Source organism: Oreochromis niloticus, linkage group LG6, assembly GCF_001858045.2.
Source record: "Oreochromis niloticus isolate F11D_XX linkage group LG6, O_niloticus_UMD_NMBU, whole genome shotgun sequence".
Taxonomy (NCBI): Eukaryota; Metazoa; Chordata; class Actinopteri; order Cichliformes; family Cichlidae; genus Oreochromis; species Oreochromis niloticus.
Window position 1 is genome coordinate 8,090,540 of NC_031971.2, and position 22,565 is coordinate 8,113,104.

General features: G+C 44.1%; 1 protein-coding gene across 2 annotated transcripts in view; it reads right to left on the reverse strand.

The window, feature by feature from the left end:
• Positions 1-22,565, reverse strand: part of zgc:92360 (arf-GAP with dual PH domain-containing protein 1) — a 31,805-nt gene that overhangs the window by 3,761 nt on the left and 5,479 nt on the right. For both annotated transcript variants that reach the window (XM_003456563.4, XM_019360320.2), the window contains exons 4-10: positions 19,741-19,820; positions 19,542-19,654; positions 17,898-18,044; positions 15,045-15,128; positions 14,793-14,855; positions 3,344-3,415; positions 140-371 (exon numbers count right to left, since the gene is read on the reverse strand). In XM_003456563.4, coding sequence (XP_003456611.1) covers positions 140-371; positions 3,344-3,415; positions 14,793-14,855; positions 15,045-15,128; positions 17,898-18,044; positions 19,542-19,654; positions 19,741-19,820 — 791 coding nt within the window. The remainder of the gene's footprint in view (positions 1-139; positions 372-3,343; positions 3,416-14,792; positions 14,856-15,044; positions 15,129-17,897; positions 18,045-19,541; positions 19,655-19,740; positions 19,821-22,565) is intronic.

Genomic DNA, 22,565 nt, shown 5'->3' on the forward strand with positions numbered 1-22,565 from the left:
TTATGCTAAAACATGGTGGACAAACTGTAGTTGGTGCTGTAATTAATAACGATCATTTAAATAACATGAAAAGCCATTTGCAAAAAAAGAAAAAGCAATACATAGATACTTAGTCTTACTTAGAATATAAAAGTCTTACTTGTATATTCCTGCGGAGACATCTGAGCACTCATGATATCATTGAAGCGCTTCAGCCAGTCCTGCTGGTCACTCTCTGTCTCGCAAGTAAACAAGAAGCAGCGGTCAGGTGTTTGTATGGTGATACCATATTCAAAGGCACCATTGCAGTGGGTGCCAGCAGGCAAGCCGGAGGAGGCACTGTAACCATAGTTCTTGTTCCCAAGGAAAACTTCACCTTTGGCAAAGGCATCCTTCACGTAGAGAATAAGAGAAAAAGAAGTCAGCTGTACAGACTTGTCATCATGTATATGAGAGTGTTTATTAAGATATACACCCCTTATTTCTTTTCATTTTGTTAGGAAAATGGGAAATAGGTGCAACAATTTATTAAAATGTGCACAAACATGCATTGAAATACAGTATTAAAGGCAAAAACAGAGTTTCTGCTATTCTAACAAGCTTTAAAGTCAATATTTCTATTCTTTAACAGCCTGAAGTCTCTTAAGAATTCTCAAAGCTTTATTGTAATATCTTTATTTTCACTGCTTTTTGTTCTGTTCTCTGATTAGTCGATTACACATTGCTTCAGTGTTGAGAACCAGACTCTGCGAGGAGACCAGTCAATAACTAATAGTGTTCCTTAGTGCATTGTGCCAAAGAATGGCTTCTTGATAGCCACATTTCCACCGTGACAAATTTTATTGAGGCTTCATCAAAAAGTAGATGGTTCAGCTGAAAGGCCAAATGCATGTTTCAGGTCCTGCATCAGATCTTGTTTTCTTGCTATTCCTTGACAACATGACTTTCAGATGCTGTTCATCTACTGTAGCTTGCCACTTCGTCTTTTGTCAGGTTTCCTCAATTTTTTGAAGGACACACTGTACACCAGGCTGAGATATGTCGTGTTTACACCTAACAACTCTTAGTGCAAAAGTACAATATCATGCCTGTCAAACTGTGTTATCTGTGGCATTTTTATGGATTTAGTTAAAGAAATTGGAAAAAAATCTTGTGTTTATGTGACAGGATGCTAGTAAAAGTGACTGAAGAAATGTGGTTCTCTCTAATGAGTGGACACAAAGTTAGTTCATCCTATGAGTTAGGCCTTTTTTATGCTTGAATGATTCAAATGTAAGACTCCGATGGTGAGGTACAAGGACTGGCCTGAAAATGAGTGAAAAAGTTGCCAATGTTCAAAGACACACTTTGAAACACCCTCAGAAAGCCTGGAGAACTATTACTCAAGATAATATATAAAGAAATATGAAGTTACTAAAGATTTTGCACAGTACTATAGGACAATAATCTACTATATTATAAATTAAATTATTTATTTTAGTATGCTATTATGATTCCAAATCGAAACGGTTTATAATACTGTGTAACCAAGGATTTGCCCCACAGTAACAATATAAAGGGTAAAACAATGATTATATTTACACCTGGTCACTTTCAAGAAAAAAAAAAATTGTGTTGCAGGTTTCAGTGATTCATTTTGGGAGCAATGATGATAAAGTAACAATATTTGTTATGTGAAAATGCAAAATGGGAAGAATATTTCTGTGGCGGGGCGTGGCCTGCGGTGCTGTGCAGGGAAGGCGGACGCACCTGCACAGCATCCGCAATCACGCCTCGCCGACATAAATGTTGTACTGGGTCCTGTGGTTGAGGTTGTTGTGGTTGTTACGTTGAGCTAGCAGCGGGAGAGCTGCAGCTCTGTGTGTATTGTGGACAGCAACCGTCAAAGAATTAATAAACATGATCAAAATGCCACTGGGTCTGCCGTGTATGTTTACAATTTCAAATTTAGTTTATTTCCTCTTTTTTCTCTTCAAAATAAAAGCTCATTATTATCTGCATGTTTTCTTTTCTTCAACATCTTCTTTTTTCCTCATCACCTTCTATCTAAGAAAGGGCATTTTGCTTCGCTTTTGTTTTTAAAGCTTTGGATTCACACAAATACAGCCTTTGAATTACGGCATAATGCTTTGAGGAAAGCATGTGGTACTGGCCAAGGGAGTAAAATATGCACCTTTCAACTGCAAGAAATTCAGTTAATTTGCATGTCTTAGCCACTTTAGGAACCCCAAGCCATCACCAGAAGTTTTCTGAAATGAAGCTGACCCTGTTTCAGATGCTTTGTTATGGGATTTAACATCACGATGGCTCTAAAGCACCTGAACTAAAAAGCAGCAAATCATTTCAGCCTCAGTTCAAAGCACTTGAACTGAGGCTGAAATGAGAAAATGTTTAGCGTTTTTACTTGAAAAGTGTTTGAAATATGTGATTTTGTGTTAAAGTTTGAACCTGTGAAATACGGTGGTTTAAAACTACCATTTTGCACCGTTTTGCAAAGCTCACACACACACAGTGGTAGTTCATATCATTATGTTAATATGCAAAAAGATGAAAAAAATGACAGCATGTGAGTTAATAATAAAGCTGATGTATTCATAGGATGTTTTCTCAGTGTACAATTGAAATTTATAGGATTATATCCAGAATACTTCGTGTATTGACGCACATACTCCATTCAGTCTCCTTACAGATCGTAGTAGAGGTTAGGGTGGCATTTTGCCACAGTCTTTGCTCAAAGACACTTCAAAGGACTGTCACATGGCATCCTTTGCCTGTTGGAAATTTAATTCTGCTGTAGCCAAAAGGAAACACTACAAATCTTGCTGTGTTGTAAACACTTACTGACATATTTATCAAATTACACCGCTCTAAGCAGCTTCCTCTTCAACCTCAATTGATTATCACTAGACTTCCTCTTTCTTTCATCTTCTAGATTTCCTTGTGTCTCTCGGGGTAAGTTGGACAATTCAGTAACTTAGCATCTATAATTATTGCACTTCTCCACTGAACTATTGCATCACCAGCAACACTTAGATAATCTGCTTTGGTTATCTAATGTTTTTAACTCACTTGGGCAATCTGAGCTACCCCCTCTTAAGGTCTTTGGCAAAGTCTGTATGATAATAAAATTCTCTGTAATCATTCAGGATTTTCTTAAACAACATCTCAACATTTCTCAACATCATCTATCTGATAAAACAGGAGGTCTGCACACAGTGTTGTGTGTAGAAGTGTCAGTGTAGCATATTCCAGGCTGCATCAAGGCACCTTTGTGCTCCACAATTTGTGGTCAGAGTGAACCAACCACATGCCTAAAATACAGCAGTCTTTCAGATGTGTGCAGGTCTTTGTAAAGAACACATACCAGTGGATCTTTGAAGTACATGAGCCGCCTGTGGTCCAGTGTAAACCAGCGTTTCTTGAAACCTTCTGTTTGCTGTGTAGACAAAGAGGCAGACGAGTGAGTAAGACAGACAAAGACTGAGAAAGACTGCACAAAGATACAATGCAGCATTGTGCTTTTAAATAAGAAAAGTGAATCTGTCCCGTTTGTGTAATCTTGCAAGACTGTAAGTTCCTACACTTCAAAACAAGGTCTTCAAATTTAGTCCGACCAATAGTCTATGAAATGCAATATATAAAAATGGAGCTGTTACTCATTGGAGACCAATCATGTCAGCTGGAAACAAATTTGTATCAAAAGACAACAGTTAAATACTGATACTGTTAAAACTGATGGAAACCTTAAGAGCATGTGTGAGGGCACATACTTATAACTTGGGGAAAACTGCCATGTAGGGTCTCTAGCAGCCTGCCTGAATAAGCCAAGGGGAAGTGACGTATTGGGGAGAGTTTGTGCACGCGCGCGAGAGAGCGAGCGGGTTGCGGTAGGAAGCGCGCGCGTGCCTTTACAGCGAAGACACCAGGAAAGTCCGGCGGTCAGAACCAAACCCGAACGAAGAGTAACCGGGAGGTTACGGTACCGCAGTGAGTCTATGCGGAGTTTCCCTCTGTGTGTGGAATCCGGCTCCGGTCACCGCGCGCGGCGCTAGGGTGCAGTGTCAACGGAGATAGCGTGAGCAGGGGAGCTAAGTAAGAGCTAAGGCTAGCGGCCGTTCCCTCTTAACTCACCTCAGTTTCCCGTCGCTATAGGCAGAGTTTGACTGTAGAGCACGGATAGAAAGCGAGGCAGCGCGGCCGCCTGGCGAAGAGCTAGCGTGTTTCCGGGAGGGGAGTTGGACGGCTTGGCTTCGCACCGCCGGGGACAGCCGGAGCTCCGATGCATTCCGCGGACCGATGTTTGGATTACCCTGCCACTCAGACGACGTCCCGACCGTTCACCCTGCTCCAGCTGGCCGTATGTGAGAGCATCGCTCTTTTCTAACCCGCTGGTTCTTCACGCCTGTTTCTCTGGAGGCGAAGGTACAGTTTCTGTGTTCTTTGTTTTTTTGCAAACCTGTGACTGGATGTTCTACTCCGGCTGCGGAATTTCTGGGCAGCCTAACAGACTTGAACTCTGGTTCACGGCAGCTACCCCTAGAACTGTTTATTGCGTCCACATACCAGGGACAATTCACTGGATCGGATTGTAAAGACTGGAATTATTTTTTTGTGTGTTGTTGTTTAGATATTGCAAGTAATGTGATGAAACTGTGTTAACCATTCGAAATAAGGGAATTTCTGTGTTAACCTTAATTGTTCTTCTGTATTGTGATCTTTGCTCCCCTTTGTCTGTGGCTAGTGTGGTTTGGGTGGGGTTGAGGACTCACAACATTTGGGTCACACCAGCCTGTTTGATTTATTTTATTTTATTTCTTTTATTTCTTTGGTCCTGGGGAGTTTCCTGGCCTTCGCCATTTGCTCTCCAGGGCCCTGTTAGAATTGATGATCAGTTTTGGTTCATGAGGGCCATCCAAACGAATAAAAGGGGCCACGTTGTTTAAAAAGTCGTTGTTATATGCTTCTGTCCAACCCAGGTTGCCTTGGAGTAGGGGCACCCGAGTTGTCTGGTTAGGTACAGAAAAAACGGAGGTAAGCGAGGCTGTGTTAATATTCAGCGCGCCAGGCACTGTTTGTTTCGCATGTTTGGGCCCCGGAGCCCTTCTTCTGTGCCTGTAGCAGCCAGATAGCAAAAATCATTCTTACAGAAGTAAGTATCAGGGTCAACTGTACTAGGGGGGGGGTTACGGACTCAGATCCCACCACCCTTTAGTCGTTCAGGGCAGCCTGTGTGCCTCTTCACCCCTACATAGCTGGGCTAGTAGCCCCTTACAAGTGGCGTCACGAACAGGATCAACTTATTGGCTTGGGGTTGTTACAGTTGTTGTTGTTGTTGCAGAGCTAAGGTAAACATGTCTGAGCTAGAAGATTTGAAAAAGAGCTTTGATGAACTACAGGCGAGGCTTGCAGAGCAGGCAGGTGCCTTACAGCAGGCACGAGAAGAGCAGAGGGAGGCTCTTTCTCTCGCAAAGGCAGTGATTGATCAACAGGCCCAAGCTTTAAAAGCCCCGACAGCAATCTATGTCCACCGAGACCGCAAACTGACAGATTTTAGTGGTTGCCCTGGGAAAAGTGGAGATGATTGTGTTGAAGGTTGGATTGCTGCAATGAGGTCTGCATTCCAAGTCATGAAGGTGCCAGAGGAGGACCGTGTAGAGTTAGTTAAGCAACACTTAAAAGATGAGGCTAGGGCAACCGTTAAGTTCATGCTGGGTGGGGCAGGAGAGTCTGTTGAGGAAATATTTGACGTTCTCCTCCAAACCTATGGTACCAGGCTAAAGGAGTTCTATGAGAGAAGGCAGATGTCTGGTGAGACTGTCAGAACTTATGCCTATGACTTACAGGAGAAGCTGGCTCTGATTAGGAGGCGGGAACCTAACCGCGTCCCTGACTCAGAGACCGTGTTGAAGGAACAGCTAGTATTGGGCTTGCAGGATGACCTTTTGAGACGGGAGATGAAGAGGAGGGTTAAGGAGGAGAAAAGCCTAACCTTTATTGGACTGCTGCAAGCCGCAGTTGACTGGTCCGAAGAAGAAGAAGCCCAGTCCTCTCTCGCCTCCCAAAGTAGGCCCAAGGCTCGAGGCGCAGTCAATGCTGCAGCACCGGCTGAAGATAGACCATCCCCCCTCACCATGGAAATGCTCCATGAGGAGATTAAGAAACTAGCTGCTCGTCAGGAGGAGTTATACGTAGCACTACAGAGTAGGGAAGGGGGGAGCAGTCAGCAGAGTGCACAACGCAGGCGAGTGCCCCTAAAAGACAGCGAAGGGCGATACATCTGTTACAGCTGTGGGGAACCCGGCCATACTAGCCGGCGCTGTGCCAAAAAAACTAGACGCAGGGGCTTTGGCTCCTATCCCCATGGACCCGACTCAGGTGGTATTTCCTGGCAATCCAAACTCCAAGGATGGGGCGAAAAAACACCCCACCACACCGGCCATTGGGCGTCAAGCAGCCGAGTGTCTTGTGACCGAGGTGGAGGAGAGCCTCAAAAGGAGTGCTCTTGGGAAATGCCGCACTGTTCACCTTAAGATAGGGGGGGTGAACACTACCTCCCTCTGGGACACAGGGTCGAATGTGACTGCTATTACGGAGTCCCATTTCCGTAGGTGCTTTGGGCCACAGGGGCTGAGGTCTGCAGACTGGATCGAGCTCACAGCAGCAAATGGGCTCGATATTCCTGTTTTGGGCTGCTTGGAGGCCGAGATTGAATGCGCCGGCAGAGTGGTTGGCAAGAAGTGCATTTTTGTACTCACCGACACTCACCCCCAGTTAGGCAAAGCTAATGGGCTCCCAGGCATTGTGGGGATGAATGTTATAGAAGATCTCGAAGCGCTTTTTACCGCGGATGGGGGTTGTGTCCAAATGGATCCTTACGCTCCCGATGAGACAGAGGCCACCGTCCGTAGGTTAATAGCCAGAGCGAGGAAGGAGACCCCCCGTACGGGTCCGGGTGGAAAGATTGGGTTCGTCAAGGTGGCTGGCAGGGAACCCATCATCATTCCCCCGATGAGCGAGAAAGTGGTGGAGGGCCGTTGCAGGGTCCCACCTAGGGTGGAGTGCCAAGTGTTGGCGGAGGCGGCAAGAGAAATAGAGCTGCCGAGGGGACTGTTAGTTGCCAACACTCTTGCGACGACCAGTGGTGGGAGAATTCCTCTCAGAGTGATGAATACAAGTGAGAGAGCTGTCAAGTTGATGCCTAGAGCCAGGCTTGCAGTTGTTAGCAAGCCGCGAGCTATACTCCCCAAAGAGGTTGTCCAAGTGGAGGAGAGAGAGGGGGCGCTCGTGGTTAAGCCGTTGGGACAGGGTGAGAGCGTAGGGACAGGGGGCGAGGTTATGCAGCTACCAGTCCCTGTCCAGGCTAACACTCAGGATCTCACGGAGCTGCAGTGTCAAAAGCTTTGTCAGCTATTAGCCAAACACAAAGGCGTATTCTCAGCAAGTGAAATTGATTATGGCTATACCACCACTGTGACACACAGTATCCCTACCGAGGCACCCCCTATCAAACAGAGGCACCGAAGGGTCCCACCCCATGTCTTTCAGGAATTCAAGAGGCATGTTCAGGAACTCGTTAGCCAGGGGATCCTCAAAGAGAGCTCAAGCCCATGGGCCTCACCTGCGGTGGTAGTTATTAAGAAAGATGGAAGTGTTCGGTTCTGCTGCGACTACAGGCGGCTGAACGAAGTAACGTGCAAAGATGCATACCCACTCCCTCGCATTGAAGAGTCGTTGGACGCGCTTGGCAACGCGTTGTTATTCTCGACCCTGGACCTGACCGCAGGCTACTTCCAAGTGGCCATGAGCGAAGCGGACAGGGGAAAAACGGCGGTTACAACACCATTTGGCTTGTTTGAATGGACTCGGATGCCATTTGGCTTGTGCAACGCCCCAGCCACTTTTCAGAGGCTGATGGGTATGGTACTGGGGGATCTCAGTTTCGATATACTCCTCGTCTATCTCGACGACATTATAGTCTTCTCCCGGGACTTTGACAGTCACTGCGAGAGGCTTGAGGCGGTGTTCGAACGTTTGAAGCAGCATGGACTGAAGTTAAAGCCGACCAAATGCTTCCTCCTGCGTCCGGAAGTTAAATTCCTCGGCCACGTGATTTCGGCTAAAGGCGTCCAGGTAGACCAAGAAAAGGTCAAGGCCCTGGAGGCGTGGCCGGTCCCAAGGAGTGTGCGAGAGGTGAGGCAGGTGCTTGGATTTATGAGCTACTACAGGCGGTTTGTGCCAAGGTTTGCTCAGTTGGCTAAACCTCTGCATGCCCTGGTTGGGAAGGGGTTGAAAGACACGACGAGGGGCGTCCAGACGTTTGTTTGGACTGGCGAGTGCCAGGAAGCATTGGATGAGCTGAAATGGTGTTTAATGTCCCCACCAATCCTGGCCTACCCCGACTTTAGCCTACCCTTCATATTGACCACAGATGGGAGTCTGCATGGACTCGGGGCTGTGCTTAGTCAAAAGCAAGGGGGCCTCGAGCGTGTGGTAGCCTACGCAAGTCGTGGGCTAAGGGGCTCCGAAAAGAACGACAAGTATTACAGCGCATTTAAACTGGAACTTCTTGCGCTTAAATGGGCTATCACCGAGAAATTCAGGGACTACCTGATGTTCGCCAAGTTCACGGTGGTTACGGACCATAACCCGCTGCGCTACTTGGCGACGGCTAATCTGGGGGCTGTTGAGCAGCGGTGGGTAGCACAACTCGCTGAGTACAACTTTGAGGTGTGTTACAAGCCCGGGCGGCAAAACACAAATGCAGACGCCCTCTCCAGGATTCCTTACCAGGAGGAACCTGAGCAGGAGGACACGGACAAGGACTTTATTAAAGTGGGTCCTGAGGAAGTGCGTGCATGCCTGTGGCCCGCTAGGGCAGACGGGGATGGTAGGACGGACCTGAAGGCCAGGGTGCAAGTGACTGCTGGGAAAGCTCTTGGTGGGCAAAGTTGGGAGGAGGTGGAAGTGGCACAGAAAAACGATCCCGTTGTCGGGCCCGTGTATCGGGTGATTGAGAAGGGCACGGGAATGAGCCATGCCGAACTTTGCATGTTAACACCGGGTACAAGGCGACTTCACCAGCAGTTCAACCGCCTTAGGCTTTATAAAGGTGTGTTGTATAGGCATGTTAGAGACCCCCGTGATGGAGAAGAGATCAGGCAGCTCATTGTCCCAGAGACCTTGCAACGTAAGGTATATGAGAACCAACATGAGCATGGGGGGCATTTCAGTGCAAAGAGTACCCTCGCTGTGATGAGGAGGAGCTATTACTGGCCTACCATGAGTAAAGATGTTCAACACTGGGTTCAGCAGTGTAAGCGATGTGTATTGGCAAAGGATATCTTTCCTAACCACAGGGCCCCAATGACCTGCAGCAATGTTACAGCACCCCTGGAAGTCCTTGCTATGGATTATACGGTGCTGGAGAGGTCCTGTGGAGGATACGAAAATGTCCTTGTTCTTACGGACATGTTCACCAGGTTCACAGTTGCTGTCCCCACTAGAAACCAGACTGCCGAGACGACGGCAAATGCTTTGCTAAAGCACTGGTTCGCCTACTACGGGTGTCCAGCCCGATTGCATTCAGATCAGGGGAGAAATTTTGAGGCAAGTGTCATAAAAGAGCTGTGTAAGGCTTATGGGATTGCCAAGAGTCGCACCAGTCCTTACCATCCGCAGGGTAACGCGCAGTGTGAGAGGTTTAATAGGACCATGCATGATATGCTCAGAACACTGCCACCAGAGAAAAAAAGGGATTGGAAAACATACTTGCCAGAGTTGGTTATGGCATATAACACTCGTGTGCACTCCTCCACTGGTTATGCACCTTTCTACCTCATGTTCGGGAGGGACGCAAGAATGCCCCTTGACCTCCTGGGAGGAAAGGACATGAGGGAACCTGAGGCAGATAATCTGGATGACTGGGTCAGGGAGCACCATGAGAGGCTTAGGACAGCTGTGGAGGTAGCAAACTCAGCTGCTCAGGAGGCCTCCAGGAAGAGGAAGAGAATCTATGATCGAAAGTCCCGCGGCGCTCTGCTTCAGTCAGGTGACCGGGTGCTGTTGCGCAACCACAAGCCCAGGGGTAGGAATAAGATCCAGGATAAATGGGAACCAAACCCTTATTTGGTGGTGAAGCAGAACCACCCCGACATTCCTGTGTTCACAATCAAACTAGAGAAAGGTGGCTCGGTGAAGGTCGTACATAGGGATCAGCTCAAGTTGTGTACTTTTCAAGCACCGACACGGCGGTTAAGGCATGTTAATGGGCTACCAGCAGAAGTGGAGTCTGACACAGACTGCATGGAGGTTGTTTGCGTTCCGCCACCCCCGTGTGTGTCAAATCCAAACACTCACATTGCCCCAGGGGTCGGCGAGGTTGGTAACTGTGTTTCCCAGGGGTTGGAGCCAGATTTAGCGGGGGAAGCGCAAGCAGCTTTGACTCCAAGTGAACAGGAGGAGAGTGATGGGGCCTCTGTGGCTAGTGACGAAATGCAGGAGGAGCAGGGTGAAGTCTTGCAGTATGAGCGTCCATTGAGGCGAACCAGAGGGGTACCCCCTGCAAAGTATAAGGATTACGTTATGAGATGAGGTAATGGGCCACTGTTCATTTGCAATGTAATGTAAGTTGTATGTGAATGATATAGTGTGTTACTGAACAAGTGAGTTAATATGTGTTATTCTGTGTTTGTTACAGGGATGCACGGCCGGAGACGTCGCTGGTGTGGCAGGGTTTAGCTGGGGGGAAATGTGAGGGCACATACTTATAACTTGGGGAAAACTGCCATGTAGGGTCTCTAGCAGCCTGCCTGAATAAGCCAAGGGGAAGTGACGTATTGGGGAGAGTTTGTGCACGCGCGAGAGAGAGCGAGCGGGTTGCGGTAGGAAGCGCGCGCGTGCCTTTACAGCGAAGACACCAGGAAAGTCCGGCGGTCAGAACCAAACCCGAACGAAGAGTAACCGGGAGGTTACGGTACCGCAGTGAGTCTATGCGGAGTTTCCCTCTGTGTGTGGAATCCGGCTCCGGTCACCGCGCGCGGCGCTAGGGTGCAGTGTCAACGGAGATAGCGTGAGCAGGGGAGCTAAGTAAGAGCTAAGGCTAGCGGCCGTTCCCTCTTAACTCACCTCAGTTTCCCGTCGCTATAGGCAGAGTTTGACTGTAGAGCACGGATAGAAAGCGAGGCAGCGCGGCCGCCTGGCGAAGAGCTAGCGTGTTTCCGGGAGGGGAGTTGGACGGCTTGGCTTCGCACCGCCGGGGACAGCCGGAGCTCCGATGCATTCCGCGGACCCGATGTTTGGATTACCCTGCCACTCAGACGACGTCCCGACCGTTCACCCTGCTCCAGCTGGCCGTATGTGAGAGCATCGCTCTTTTCTAACCCGCTGGTTCTTCACGCCTGTTTCTCTGGAGGCGAAGGTACAGTTTCTGTGTTCTTTGTTTTTTTGCAAACCTGTGACTGGATGTTCTACTCCGGCTGCGGAATTTCTGGGCAGCCTAACAGACTTGAACTCTGGTTCACGGCAGCTACCCCTAGAACTGTTTATTGCGTCCACATACCAGGGACAATTCACTGGATCGGATTGTAAAGACTGGAATTATTTTTTTGTGTGTTGTTGTTTAGATATTGCAAGTAATGTGATGAAACTGTGTTAACCATTCGAAATAAGGGAATTTCTGTGTTAACCTTAATTGTTCTTCTGTATTGTGATCTTTGCTCCCCTTTGTCTGTGGCTAGTGTGGTTTGGGTGGGGTTGAGGACTCACAACATTTGGGTCACACCAGCCTGTTTGATTTATTTTATTTTATTTCTTTTATTTCTTTGGTCCTGGGGAGTTTCCTGGCCTTCGCCATTTGCTCTCCAGGGCCCTGTTAGAATTGATGATCAGTTTTGGTTCATGAGGGCCATCCGAACGAATAAAAGGGGCCACGTTGTTTAAAAAGTCGTTGTTATATGCTTCTGTCCAACCCAGGTTGCCTTGGAGTAGGGGCACCCGAGTTGTCTGGTTAGGTACAGAAAAAACGGAGGTAAGCGAGGCTGTGTTAATATTCAGCGCGCCAGGCACTGTTTGTTTCGCATGTTTGGGCCCCGGAGCCCTTCTTCTGTGCCTGTAGCAGCCAGATAGCAAAAATCATTCTTACAGAAGTAAGTATCAGGGTCAACTGTACTAGGGGGGGGGTTACGGACTCAGATCCCACCACCCTTTAGTCGTTCAGGGCAGCCTGTGTGCCTCTTCACCCCTACATAGCTGGGCTAGTAGCCCCTTACACATGCAATGACTGTTTTTATCCCAACTGTGCAGTCTAATTTAATCATTTTACAATACTTTACTTTTCATGAATGAGGGGTGTAGCCTGCTTTCGTATCTGTGATTTAGCCATGAATGTGCGTTAAAGCTGATTTCGGGCTTTCAAGGGTGATATGAAAGCTTTCCTTATTGTTAGGCACTTAACATTGTCAAACAGGTTTCCTCTTGACAGCTCCCATCTGAATGTTTATCGCACTTCTCTCATAGCACTGATGTTTAATTTGAAAACTTGTCACGGCTGAAACTTTACACGAGTGCAGCATTTTCAAATCCACTGTGAAAGCAGCTATCGAAGAAAAGTGAAGCACGGCACCTTTGGAGAGTTTACTGAAGTGCACAAGCAGCTTGAGCTCTTTTCAAATAATCAGGACGCTCGGGTCCCCGACTGCTGCCAAACTGTGCTCGTAAAAGTGTTTGATATTGTCATTGTGCTGAACAACTGACTGTTCCCTTCTCATTTTGCAAGCTGACTCCTTCCACAAATAGGCCTCACACAGGTGCGAAGGAAATGAATTATGACATCCATTTAGTAAATCAGCCCAACGCAGCAAGTTGGTGACTTCTTTCATCTCTCAGCCCGACAGACCCAGATTAAACCGAGTGTCTGCGTTTGCATGCCTCTGAATGCAGAGTTGCCTGTTTCGCTGAGGATCAGGTTGCTGGGTGTTTCCTGTGCAGGTACTTGTGTCTGAATGATTCCTCTGTGTGACAACAGCTGCCTGTCTGTGCAACCGTGCGTGAGTATGTGCCTGTGTACAAATCCCCTCTTCGCACGTCTATGTTTTGTGTGTGCATTTGACACCTGAGAATTTAGTCCACCCTCAGCTGGAAGCTCTTCATTCCCTGTCGCACAGATGCAAGTAGGTGCTCTCAGCTGTCACTCAGCATGTTAGGCAGAGGTGAAAGGCAGATGCACTGACGGCTGAGCTTGTTAGCATATTATCCCAGCTGCTATTCAATTAACGATGGGAGAGTGAGAGCTGGGATCACTGAAGATTTAAAGGAAGGGACTGTGTCTGACTTGTTGAATAGAAAATTTGTCTCGATCCTGGTTTAGTACTCAAATTTGGCTGAGGTATTTATTTTGCTAAATTCAATAAATAAGGGATTTAACACATTATAGATAACATCAGAATTGCCACGTTAAGATGTTATCTATAAAAGAAATCTCTTCTAGATTATTTAAACTGAAGATTTTGTTTTAAAGCGGTAATCATCTAAGAACTGCAGTTGCATCATTATTGCATGACTACTAAAAGAACACCATCTGACATTTGCTGGCTGCAAATAGGATTTTCACCGAGCCTGCCCCTGTGATAAGATGTATGCATAGCTCCAGAGGAGGTCGTTTTCTGATTCACCACAACAAATCACCTCCCTCCGTCTCACCCTATCCCCATCACCCTCATCTGTCACACTAATAATGTCTTTTTTCAACTCACTTTCATTCATTCTGTCTCCTGCACATACCTCCACCTCTTCAGGCTATCTTTGACTTGCTCTCTACTCTCACAAACATTATAGTCCACGTAGACTCCTGCCTGGCCTGATTTGTCAACCTATCCATCATTACTGCAAACAAGAAGGGGCTCAGAGACGATCCCAGATGTAATCCTACTCCTACCTTGAACCCATCTGTCACTCCTACCGCTGTCTCGCTGTCCTCACACATGTCCTGCACCAGCCTAACAAACCTCTCTGCTACTCCTGACTTCCTCATGCAGTACTAAAGTTCCTCTCTTGGCACCTTCATATCACATCACCACATGCTTTCTAGATTCCAGGAGAAGTCTGGTTATCAGCAATAAATGATGGTTGGATAGCAATGACAAATCCGAAGCCATTTTAAAGACAGATGTGGGGAAGTCCCACACTTGGTCATCAGAGTGTGACGTTATAAACACAAGGAGTGCTTCCCAAACCTTCCTATGTGAGGAGGTGGGACTGAGAGTAGTCTCACTATTGCAGAAACAGATGCATTGAGGCACCTACATAACCTCGTCTGTATCTCTGGCAAAATGGCAGGCTTGCTGATTATGGCTCAGAGAAATGTATATAACCTTTGCAGACTGATGTAATGGTATACAGCACAGTTCCTACTACCTACTTGAGAGCTATTAACAAGTAAAGTACAGTGGATTTAATGTAAATTATTAACCGGGTCTACTAGTAAATTGACCCACTGTCGAGACAAAAACTGCAAGCAGGTGGTTAAAAAACAGCAGACCTCCACTCTACACCACCTGTAGCAAAGTATACAGCACCCCCTTATTTTTAAGTATATTTAGCAAATTGTGCTTTTATTCTTTTGTTGTTGTTGTTGTGTGTTTTTTTTTTTAAAGAATTGTAAGGTTTTTTCAGTATCTCCAAATCTACATTTATTAACTTGTGGAAAATATCCCAGTGTGCTTGAGCCTGCCACTGTAAGGGTCAGTGGCTGCATTGAGAAATAGAAGGAAATGAAAAGGCTAAATAAAGCAAAAATGAATGCATAAATGTGTACTTGCCCTGGGACCTGTCTTTTCCATATATCCTTCCTTGACAAAGTTTCGGGTAAGTCTGGGTACCAGCTAAGAGCAATAAGCAAAAAGAAAAAACAATGAGATTAAAAAAAAAGAATATTATAAGAATATTATTGTTTTAGTGTAATGGAGTTCTATGGTTCAGACATAGTATTCATGAGCCTACCTATTAAAAGAAACCTAAAAACAATGTAAATATTTATTTTAAGGTAGGTGGGCGTGCATGTGTGTGTTTACCTCAGCATCGGTTGCCCCGGGAAAGGCCACCTTTAGATAGTGAAGCTGAACAGCACGAATTGAATTAAACCAGTCAACAATCTCCTGAAAGGTTAGAGGATAAAAAAGAGAGTATTTAGTTCTTACTCTAATTTTCTTCTCGTTGTGATTTAGAAAAGAGGAGGTACATTTTTTATTTTTTGGATCAAATTATAGGAAAATCCAGGAGCAGTTAAAGCCAAAAATGTTAACCTCACTGACTAAAAGATGATTATCGCCGTCATTATGACATGAAATGGTTTGTCAAATCCAGTTTTAAAGCCTCTACTTTAAAATTTTTCCTTTTTGATGTGTTGAGTCAGAGGTGAACACATCTGAACCAGAGTGTGAGGAGCAAGTGTTTAATGTCAAAGTCTAACGTCATTACCCATTTCTGGGTCCCATGCTAACTCTGGCAGTAAGAAGCTAGCAGGTGGTTACCTAGCTAGTTTTATCCTAAAGATGATATACTATGTTATGACTGAACTATTTCTAAAAAAACAAAAAAAAACAAACCACAAAAAAACCCCTAAAACCTATGGCTCTGCTTTCACTTTGGACTTAAGCAAAGAAGACTAAATACCAGCAATGTTTGGAGGATTAGTGAAGTTGGGCTTGTTGGCATATAATCTAAGCTACAACATGCTAAAAAGATAAAAGCCTCTTTAGCTGAACTGAACAGATGTCTACTAATTATCTGTTAGTACAATAATTGTATGACACATTCTGTTATTTAACACATAATTGCATTAAAATTATCCAAAATACACAAACTCAGCACAAACAGTTCAGTTTAGTGACAGTTAGCATATGTGTTATTTTTGACTCTGAGCTTGGTTTTATCCCACATATTAAACATGTAACCAAAATTGGATTTTATCATCTAAAAAATATAGCCAGAGTCCGCCCTATTCTCTCTCGGGCCAACACGGAGATGCTGATGCATGCTTTTATTACCAGTCGCATTGATTACTGTAATGCCCTGCTCTCTGGTCTCCCCAAAAAGAATATTTCACCTTTACAACTTTTACAAAACTCTGCAGCTCGTGTGCTGACGAAGACCAGAGGGCGGGCCCACATTACACCGGTTTTAGAATCACTGCATTGGCTCCCCGTGTGTTTCAGGGTCGATTTTAAAGTTCTTTTATTGGTTTTTAAATGTCTTAATGGTCTTGGGCCTTCTTATCTCTCAGATCTGCTTTTACCATACGAACCCTCGCGGACCCTGAGGTCCTCTGGTACTGGCCTTTTGATTGTCCCTAAAGTCAGGACACATACTCACGGAGAGGCAGCTTTTCAGTGGTATGGTCCTCGTCTGTGGAACAGCCTGCCGGAGGAGCTCAGGGCCGCAGAGAACGTTCATGTTTTTAAAAACAGGCTCAAGATCCACCTTTTTAATTTAGCTTTTAACTAACGTTTATTTATTTTATGCTTATTTATTCTATCCTGTTATTCTATTTATATTATTAATTTAGGTTTAAACTAATATTTATTGATTTTATTCTTATTAATTTTTTATCTTCTTACTCTATTTATATTTATACTGTATCCCACTCTTATTTATTTTATCTTTTTATCCTGTATATATTCTTATTAGGTCATATCTCCAGTGTTTCCTCGGAGGGGGCTCTCTGCACTGGGGCTGTGATCGACCGTGGCTGCTGGGGCTCTGTGGGTCCTCTCAGCCTGGCTGGGGGGCTTCTTTGCCTCCCTCCTGCTGTGTGCCCAGCCTGGAGGCTGCGGTCTGTGACCGGCTCCCGTGCAGACGGCTCCCTGTGTTACAGTTGGGGGGGGGGGGGTGGTGTATCCATGATTGTTTATGTTAATGAGAGTGTGGGGAGTGACTTGGAGGGCGGGGTGGGGTGGGCTGCTTTTCACCATGTAAAGCACTTTGTGCTACATTGCTGTATGAAAAGTGCTTTATAAATAAAGACTGATTGATTGATAGCTAGTAGGTAGCTACTGGCTGTGTGAATCTACCTGTTAGCCAAAACCCAAATGAAACAGCTGAGTTATATAAAACATAGTTGTGACATGTGTACACTCGTTATTATGAGGAATAAAAGCACTATAAGTTGTTATAGATGTAGAGAAATCGGTAAAACACTTCAGGAAACCCCATTAAGTCAGTTTTACTAGCATTTTACCACTGTTTACCACGTGTACATTTCTTTTGTGGCAGAACACATGGATTTTCCTTCCTATAACACTGTTGTTTATACGTTTTATCATTATTTTTTCAATTTTTATCTTTTATATGTTTTGCTCAAAATTGTAAGAGTTTTTTTTATGCCAAAATGTGCAAGAGTATTTATAAACTGGAACAATGACTTTCCAAATCAGAAGTGATTTTATGATTGTGATGTGATTTTGCAGGAGACTCAAGTCTCTAATGTCAGACTGCTACAAATAACTCCTCAGCCTGATGGCAGTTCTGAACTGCTCCATATATTTCAATGTGGTCTGAGTGACACAGAATAATGGATGCCGTGCTTGAATGTCATCTGCTAATGGATTCCGTCAGCCTGCACAAATTGGTACAGATGGTTTTGTAAAGGTTTGGAAACTCTCCTCCAACGACAAGAGCCAGGTAGTTTTGAACACGTCTGTCTCTTAATGTGACAGATGACAAATATCCGATGCCAGCTTCTGCTGTTTAAATTAGTGGACAGTCAAGAATACATAAAAAAGCTTTAGATTTTCTCTAAGAAAGGTATTGTATTCATTCAGCCCGAGAGGTTCACACTGCTTAAGCGCAAAAGTCCTCACTATTTCTCCTTAGGACTTTTAATACATGCTGATTGATTATAAACCAGTGATCACAGAAATGCAGACCTTGCCATTGTCATGGTAGACAAACATATTTCGGGTGCTGTAGTCTTTGAGGTAAGTAATCTGCAGGCCGTTGGGGTTTCCTATCTTCTCTGGCTGGAAGGTTGCATTGATGCTGTCCACCTTTATCACTGCTTTGGGCTCCTTAGCCTGCAGAAAACAGGAGGGAAATAACTGTGTATTTGTACGAAATGCAGCCGTTTGCATAGATAGATCTCATAATAAGCCCTGGTTAGAGCTGTTTGACCTATTATTTGCACATGTTTTATGTTGTTTAACATAATAATTAACATGATTAATTGAAAAATATGATTTTCTAACCAAGGCTGTTGTTACTTGTTCCTGCTATATGTGTAAAAATATGCCTAATGCATCTTGTGGACACACTCTGATAAACTATTACAGTGAAATGAATTTGGGATTCAGGGGGTGAAGTGCTACAAAAAAGTGTCACCATCTCAAATCATAAATATATAGAGCACATGAAAATCCACTCTTGTTAATCATGTTTTATAGAAAAGGCCTCAGAGATTCCAAAAAGAAATAATCCTGCAATTTTCTTTTGTGGTCTTCAATGAATAAACATTCCTCTTTGGGACCCTCAGTTGAATAAAAACAAATAAATCTCTGGGACAATCACACTTTTACGGTTTTGAACAGGCGTGGTAATAAAAAAGAACTTTTTTTCATCACTTCTTAACCAGAAAAAATGTATATTGATGCAGTGAGTATCTGTATGGTATCACACCCTAAGCCTGTATTTTGTGTTGTGTCACTGCATTCAAAGCTATTATCTGCACATCGGTCCGCATCACTGATAACCATCATCTCTAAGACCGACACTAATCCCAGCAAACATGTTTGTGGATGCTGTGCTTTAATCTTCCCTGACTTGAATTTAGATGGGCATCTCTGGAAGCTGAATCCATGTCTGTTCTCTTGTCCTTGACTTACACAAAGAACAAATACAGCTATGGTTATTTATGAAAGATTTGACAGTTGATGACAATTTCCCTTCTTGGTTTGGGTTTTGCCTCTTCAGCATGATAAATCAGCAAGAAAAGTGAAATTGGCTGAGGAGCAGCCAGTTGGAGCTTAACATTTTGCATACCTCAAGCTTTTCCTGAGTTCCAACCAACCTAACAGCATAAAAAGTCTGAAAAGAAATCCAGTGACACTTTTACCTTTACTACTTCTCAGACTGCATGAGATTTGTTTTTTAATTGTTTGCTATAGCATATTCAACATGGCACCTACTCCCCCCCCCTTACAATATATTATTCCCTCTTCCCCTGAGCTGGTTTACTGTGACAAACAAAGTGCTCCCAGTGCTTCAAGGCCTAATTGGTTTGGGTGGTGTACAGCTTAGTGAATCAGCCACACTGACAGAGGGGACAGACTGTTGGTTAAGCTTGTCTGAGCACGCTTGAATGCAGCAGAGGGTGCAAGTACTTATTTTGCTCTCTTTTGGTAGGTATACATAATTACCAAGACAGTGTATAACAAAATACTGCATTATACATCACAGGGGTGCTGTCTGCATGATACTATGTCTTTGTCTTTAAGGTCTGCTCCAAAGGAGGTATTTGTGTTGTGGTTGTATGAATGGGAATTGGTACCTGCATGCCTTGTCTAAAGAATGCTTACATCATATTTGGTAAAATACTTCAGAGTCCCCTCCCTCTCTGAAAGGACAAATCGCCTGCTGAGGAACTGCCCGTTGTCCCGCCCTCTTTTCATCAACATGCCATCTCTTATTCCTGCAGGAAGCCAACAAGGTCAATCATGAATTTGAACGTGTCATAACATAGAGGGGGTTTGTGTAATTATACACCTGTGCACTCACCTTCTTCATATGTGAATTTTCCAGGCTCAGAGAACTCCCTCCTTTCGTACTTCGCTCGTATCCACTGCTCCCTCAACACCCTGAGCACACAGATGAAGTGTAAACAGAACTAGCTTGTAAAGCTTGTGCTTGTGCAATAAAAGCACATTAATAGTCTTGTGTATTTTGTGAACAGTAAACACAAACAACACCAAAAATTAAAACCAATTCAGATCTGCAGGAGACTCACAAAACAATCCTTTTTAATATTCCTACTTTATGTGAACTACATGCCTAAACAGTGACATCTAAAGTATTTAGAAAGATGAGTTTGGCAGCATCTTCTTTCAGCTTGTTAAATTGCAACTATCCTGAGTTATAAAGAAATTACATGCAGATTATTGCCTTTGCAAGTAGCATTGCACCTGCTGCGTTGGGCTGATAGACATAAACAGATACACTCCTGAGTGAAAAGATCCTTTTGCAGATTACTGCATCAGTGTCATTTAGAACTTGCATGTGCTACATTAAGATACACAGCAACACTGAGCAGGTTAAAGCACCAGTCCCCAACCTTTATTGCTCCGGCCTTTAAGGTGCCGCAGATAAATACAACAAAATAAAACCAGTACCTGTTTGCAGGGCACCTGATGGAAGGCAGCCTGTTTCAGTCAATCTCAGACTCTCAGACTGATTGCAGGCACTCTTAGATAGGTCTGCAATTAACTGCCGTCTAATTTAAAAACACAGACAGATTGCTAACGTGTTCGTATCAGTCTGCAGCAATAGGCACTATTTGTTTGCTCCATCAAACAATGAAACACACAAATCTGAGTTACTAAGTTTGTGGCAGGAAATTTACAGTAAATTACCCTGATTTAATACCAAGCATCTTATTTTGCGGATAATATGTGTGTGATAGTTCACACTAGGAGTGTTTATTTATTTGGCATTAGAACGAGTTATCAGAATGGATGTGCAATCGGCATGCCTGGATGGCTCAAAGTTGTGAGCGAAGTGCCAAAACTTTATGTCTTTCCCATCGCCCTTTACTCAGTAATCACTCTGACACGAGCCCCACATATTCCAAAAACAATAATACTAGGATTTTATTGAAAATACAGCAGAATTGAACTGAAGTTAACGCTGTGTCTGAGGGAGGAGGACAATCCCGATAAAAGATGCATACAAGAATACAGCTTGTTTTCCTTTCCACAGTGAGCAGAGATTCCAGTATTTCAGGCTTTTAGTCATATTTTTACAGAGATTAGTACATAATGAAAACATCTCCCCATCTTTTCTCAACATTGCGCAAACACAGAGCAACATTCATCTTTCTTTCTTTCAGTTCCCTTGAAAGGTGCATATTACACAATATATGTTTGTAGCTATTAATGGGTCTGTGTCAGTGTGCTACAATAATGTCTACATGTTGCAATGTTAGGGGTGGTTAAATTCATATGTGTAACATTCAAGTAATCTCAATATAGGGAATGGGACATCTTGTTATATTTACTGAGAACAACAGCAGATATTTGGAGTTTGAAAACTTACAAATATGTGAAAATACTCAACTCTGTAACATGTTTTACAACATCATGGGCCACAGTGAATGATGGCCAGTTTAGGGTTGTGCGTTTCACTCAGAAGTGTGGCTGTTCCTCTCTATCAGCCCATCGCAGTGCCTGCCTAGACTGTGGGATGTGAGACATCAACCCCATTGCATATTTATACTTGAAAGAAAAATGGTGCAATACTTGGCTTCATTTTGAGCACTAAATTTACAATTCCCTAGGCGGAAATCTGGTTATTATTGAAATAAACTAGCTGCATGTGTTTGTTTAGAAATTTATAAATCTGGCACAGCCTGTGGCTGAGAAAGTCATACGTGAGTGTGGATAACCACTGACGACGAGTCCATACCGGCTCCCGTACAGCACTACTGACTATAGATATAAATGCCAACAGAACTAGAACAGAAGGCGACACATTTTTTCTTAGTTAATTGCAGAATGATCGCGAACAGAATGTAAGCGCCAAGTTGACCCAGTTCACTTAAAAACTAGCAGACTAACTCTATTTTATTGCCATGTTATTCCAGTTTCACCATCATCTTGACCCACCAAAGTCAGTTTGACGACAGCAACTGACTATGAGTCTCAGACCTGGACCACCTTTAAAGCAACATTTCAAAAGCAAGGAGACTGCAAGAGTTACAGTAATTTGGTCACAGATTGGTCTCCAACCGCCATCTTCCACTATACTCTAAATGATAGTATAGGCATCATAATGAATTTGCAAAGATCCCACAGTTGAAGGAGTGATACCCATGAAGGACTAAGCACTCTAACATTAGAATCACAGAAGAAAACATATGTAAATGCAGGCGTCTTAAAGATAGCAGAAAAAAGAGTAGAAATAATTTTCCATCTCTTTAAGAGATATGGTCTGTGTTAGGCTGAGGACAGAGCAATAATCTTTGTCCAGAGTAACTGATTCCAGCTGAAAGCTGACAAAAATATAACAAACCCAAAGGTAAATAAAAGTATTGATGCAACTACCATCCTGCACAATAACTTTATTACATTAATGCAGTGCTGACTGAAACAATTACACAATTCACCGAAACAGATCAAATGGATTTAGACTCTCCACCTACTTTTATTCTATGCTAATAAAAATAAATGCTGTTAGGATTCTCTGTATCCTGTGGATTATTACTTCAGAGCAAAGGCTAGATTAGATAATTACAACCGGTCCAACAAATAAATCAGTTTAACCCCATATATGTTGCAGGAAAATGACTCAACAGGGTCAAACTAAAAGCTGAATATCTAGCTTGAGTT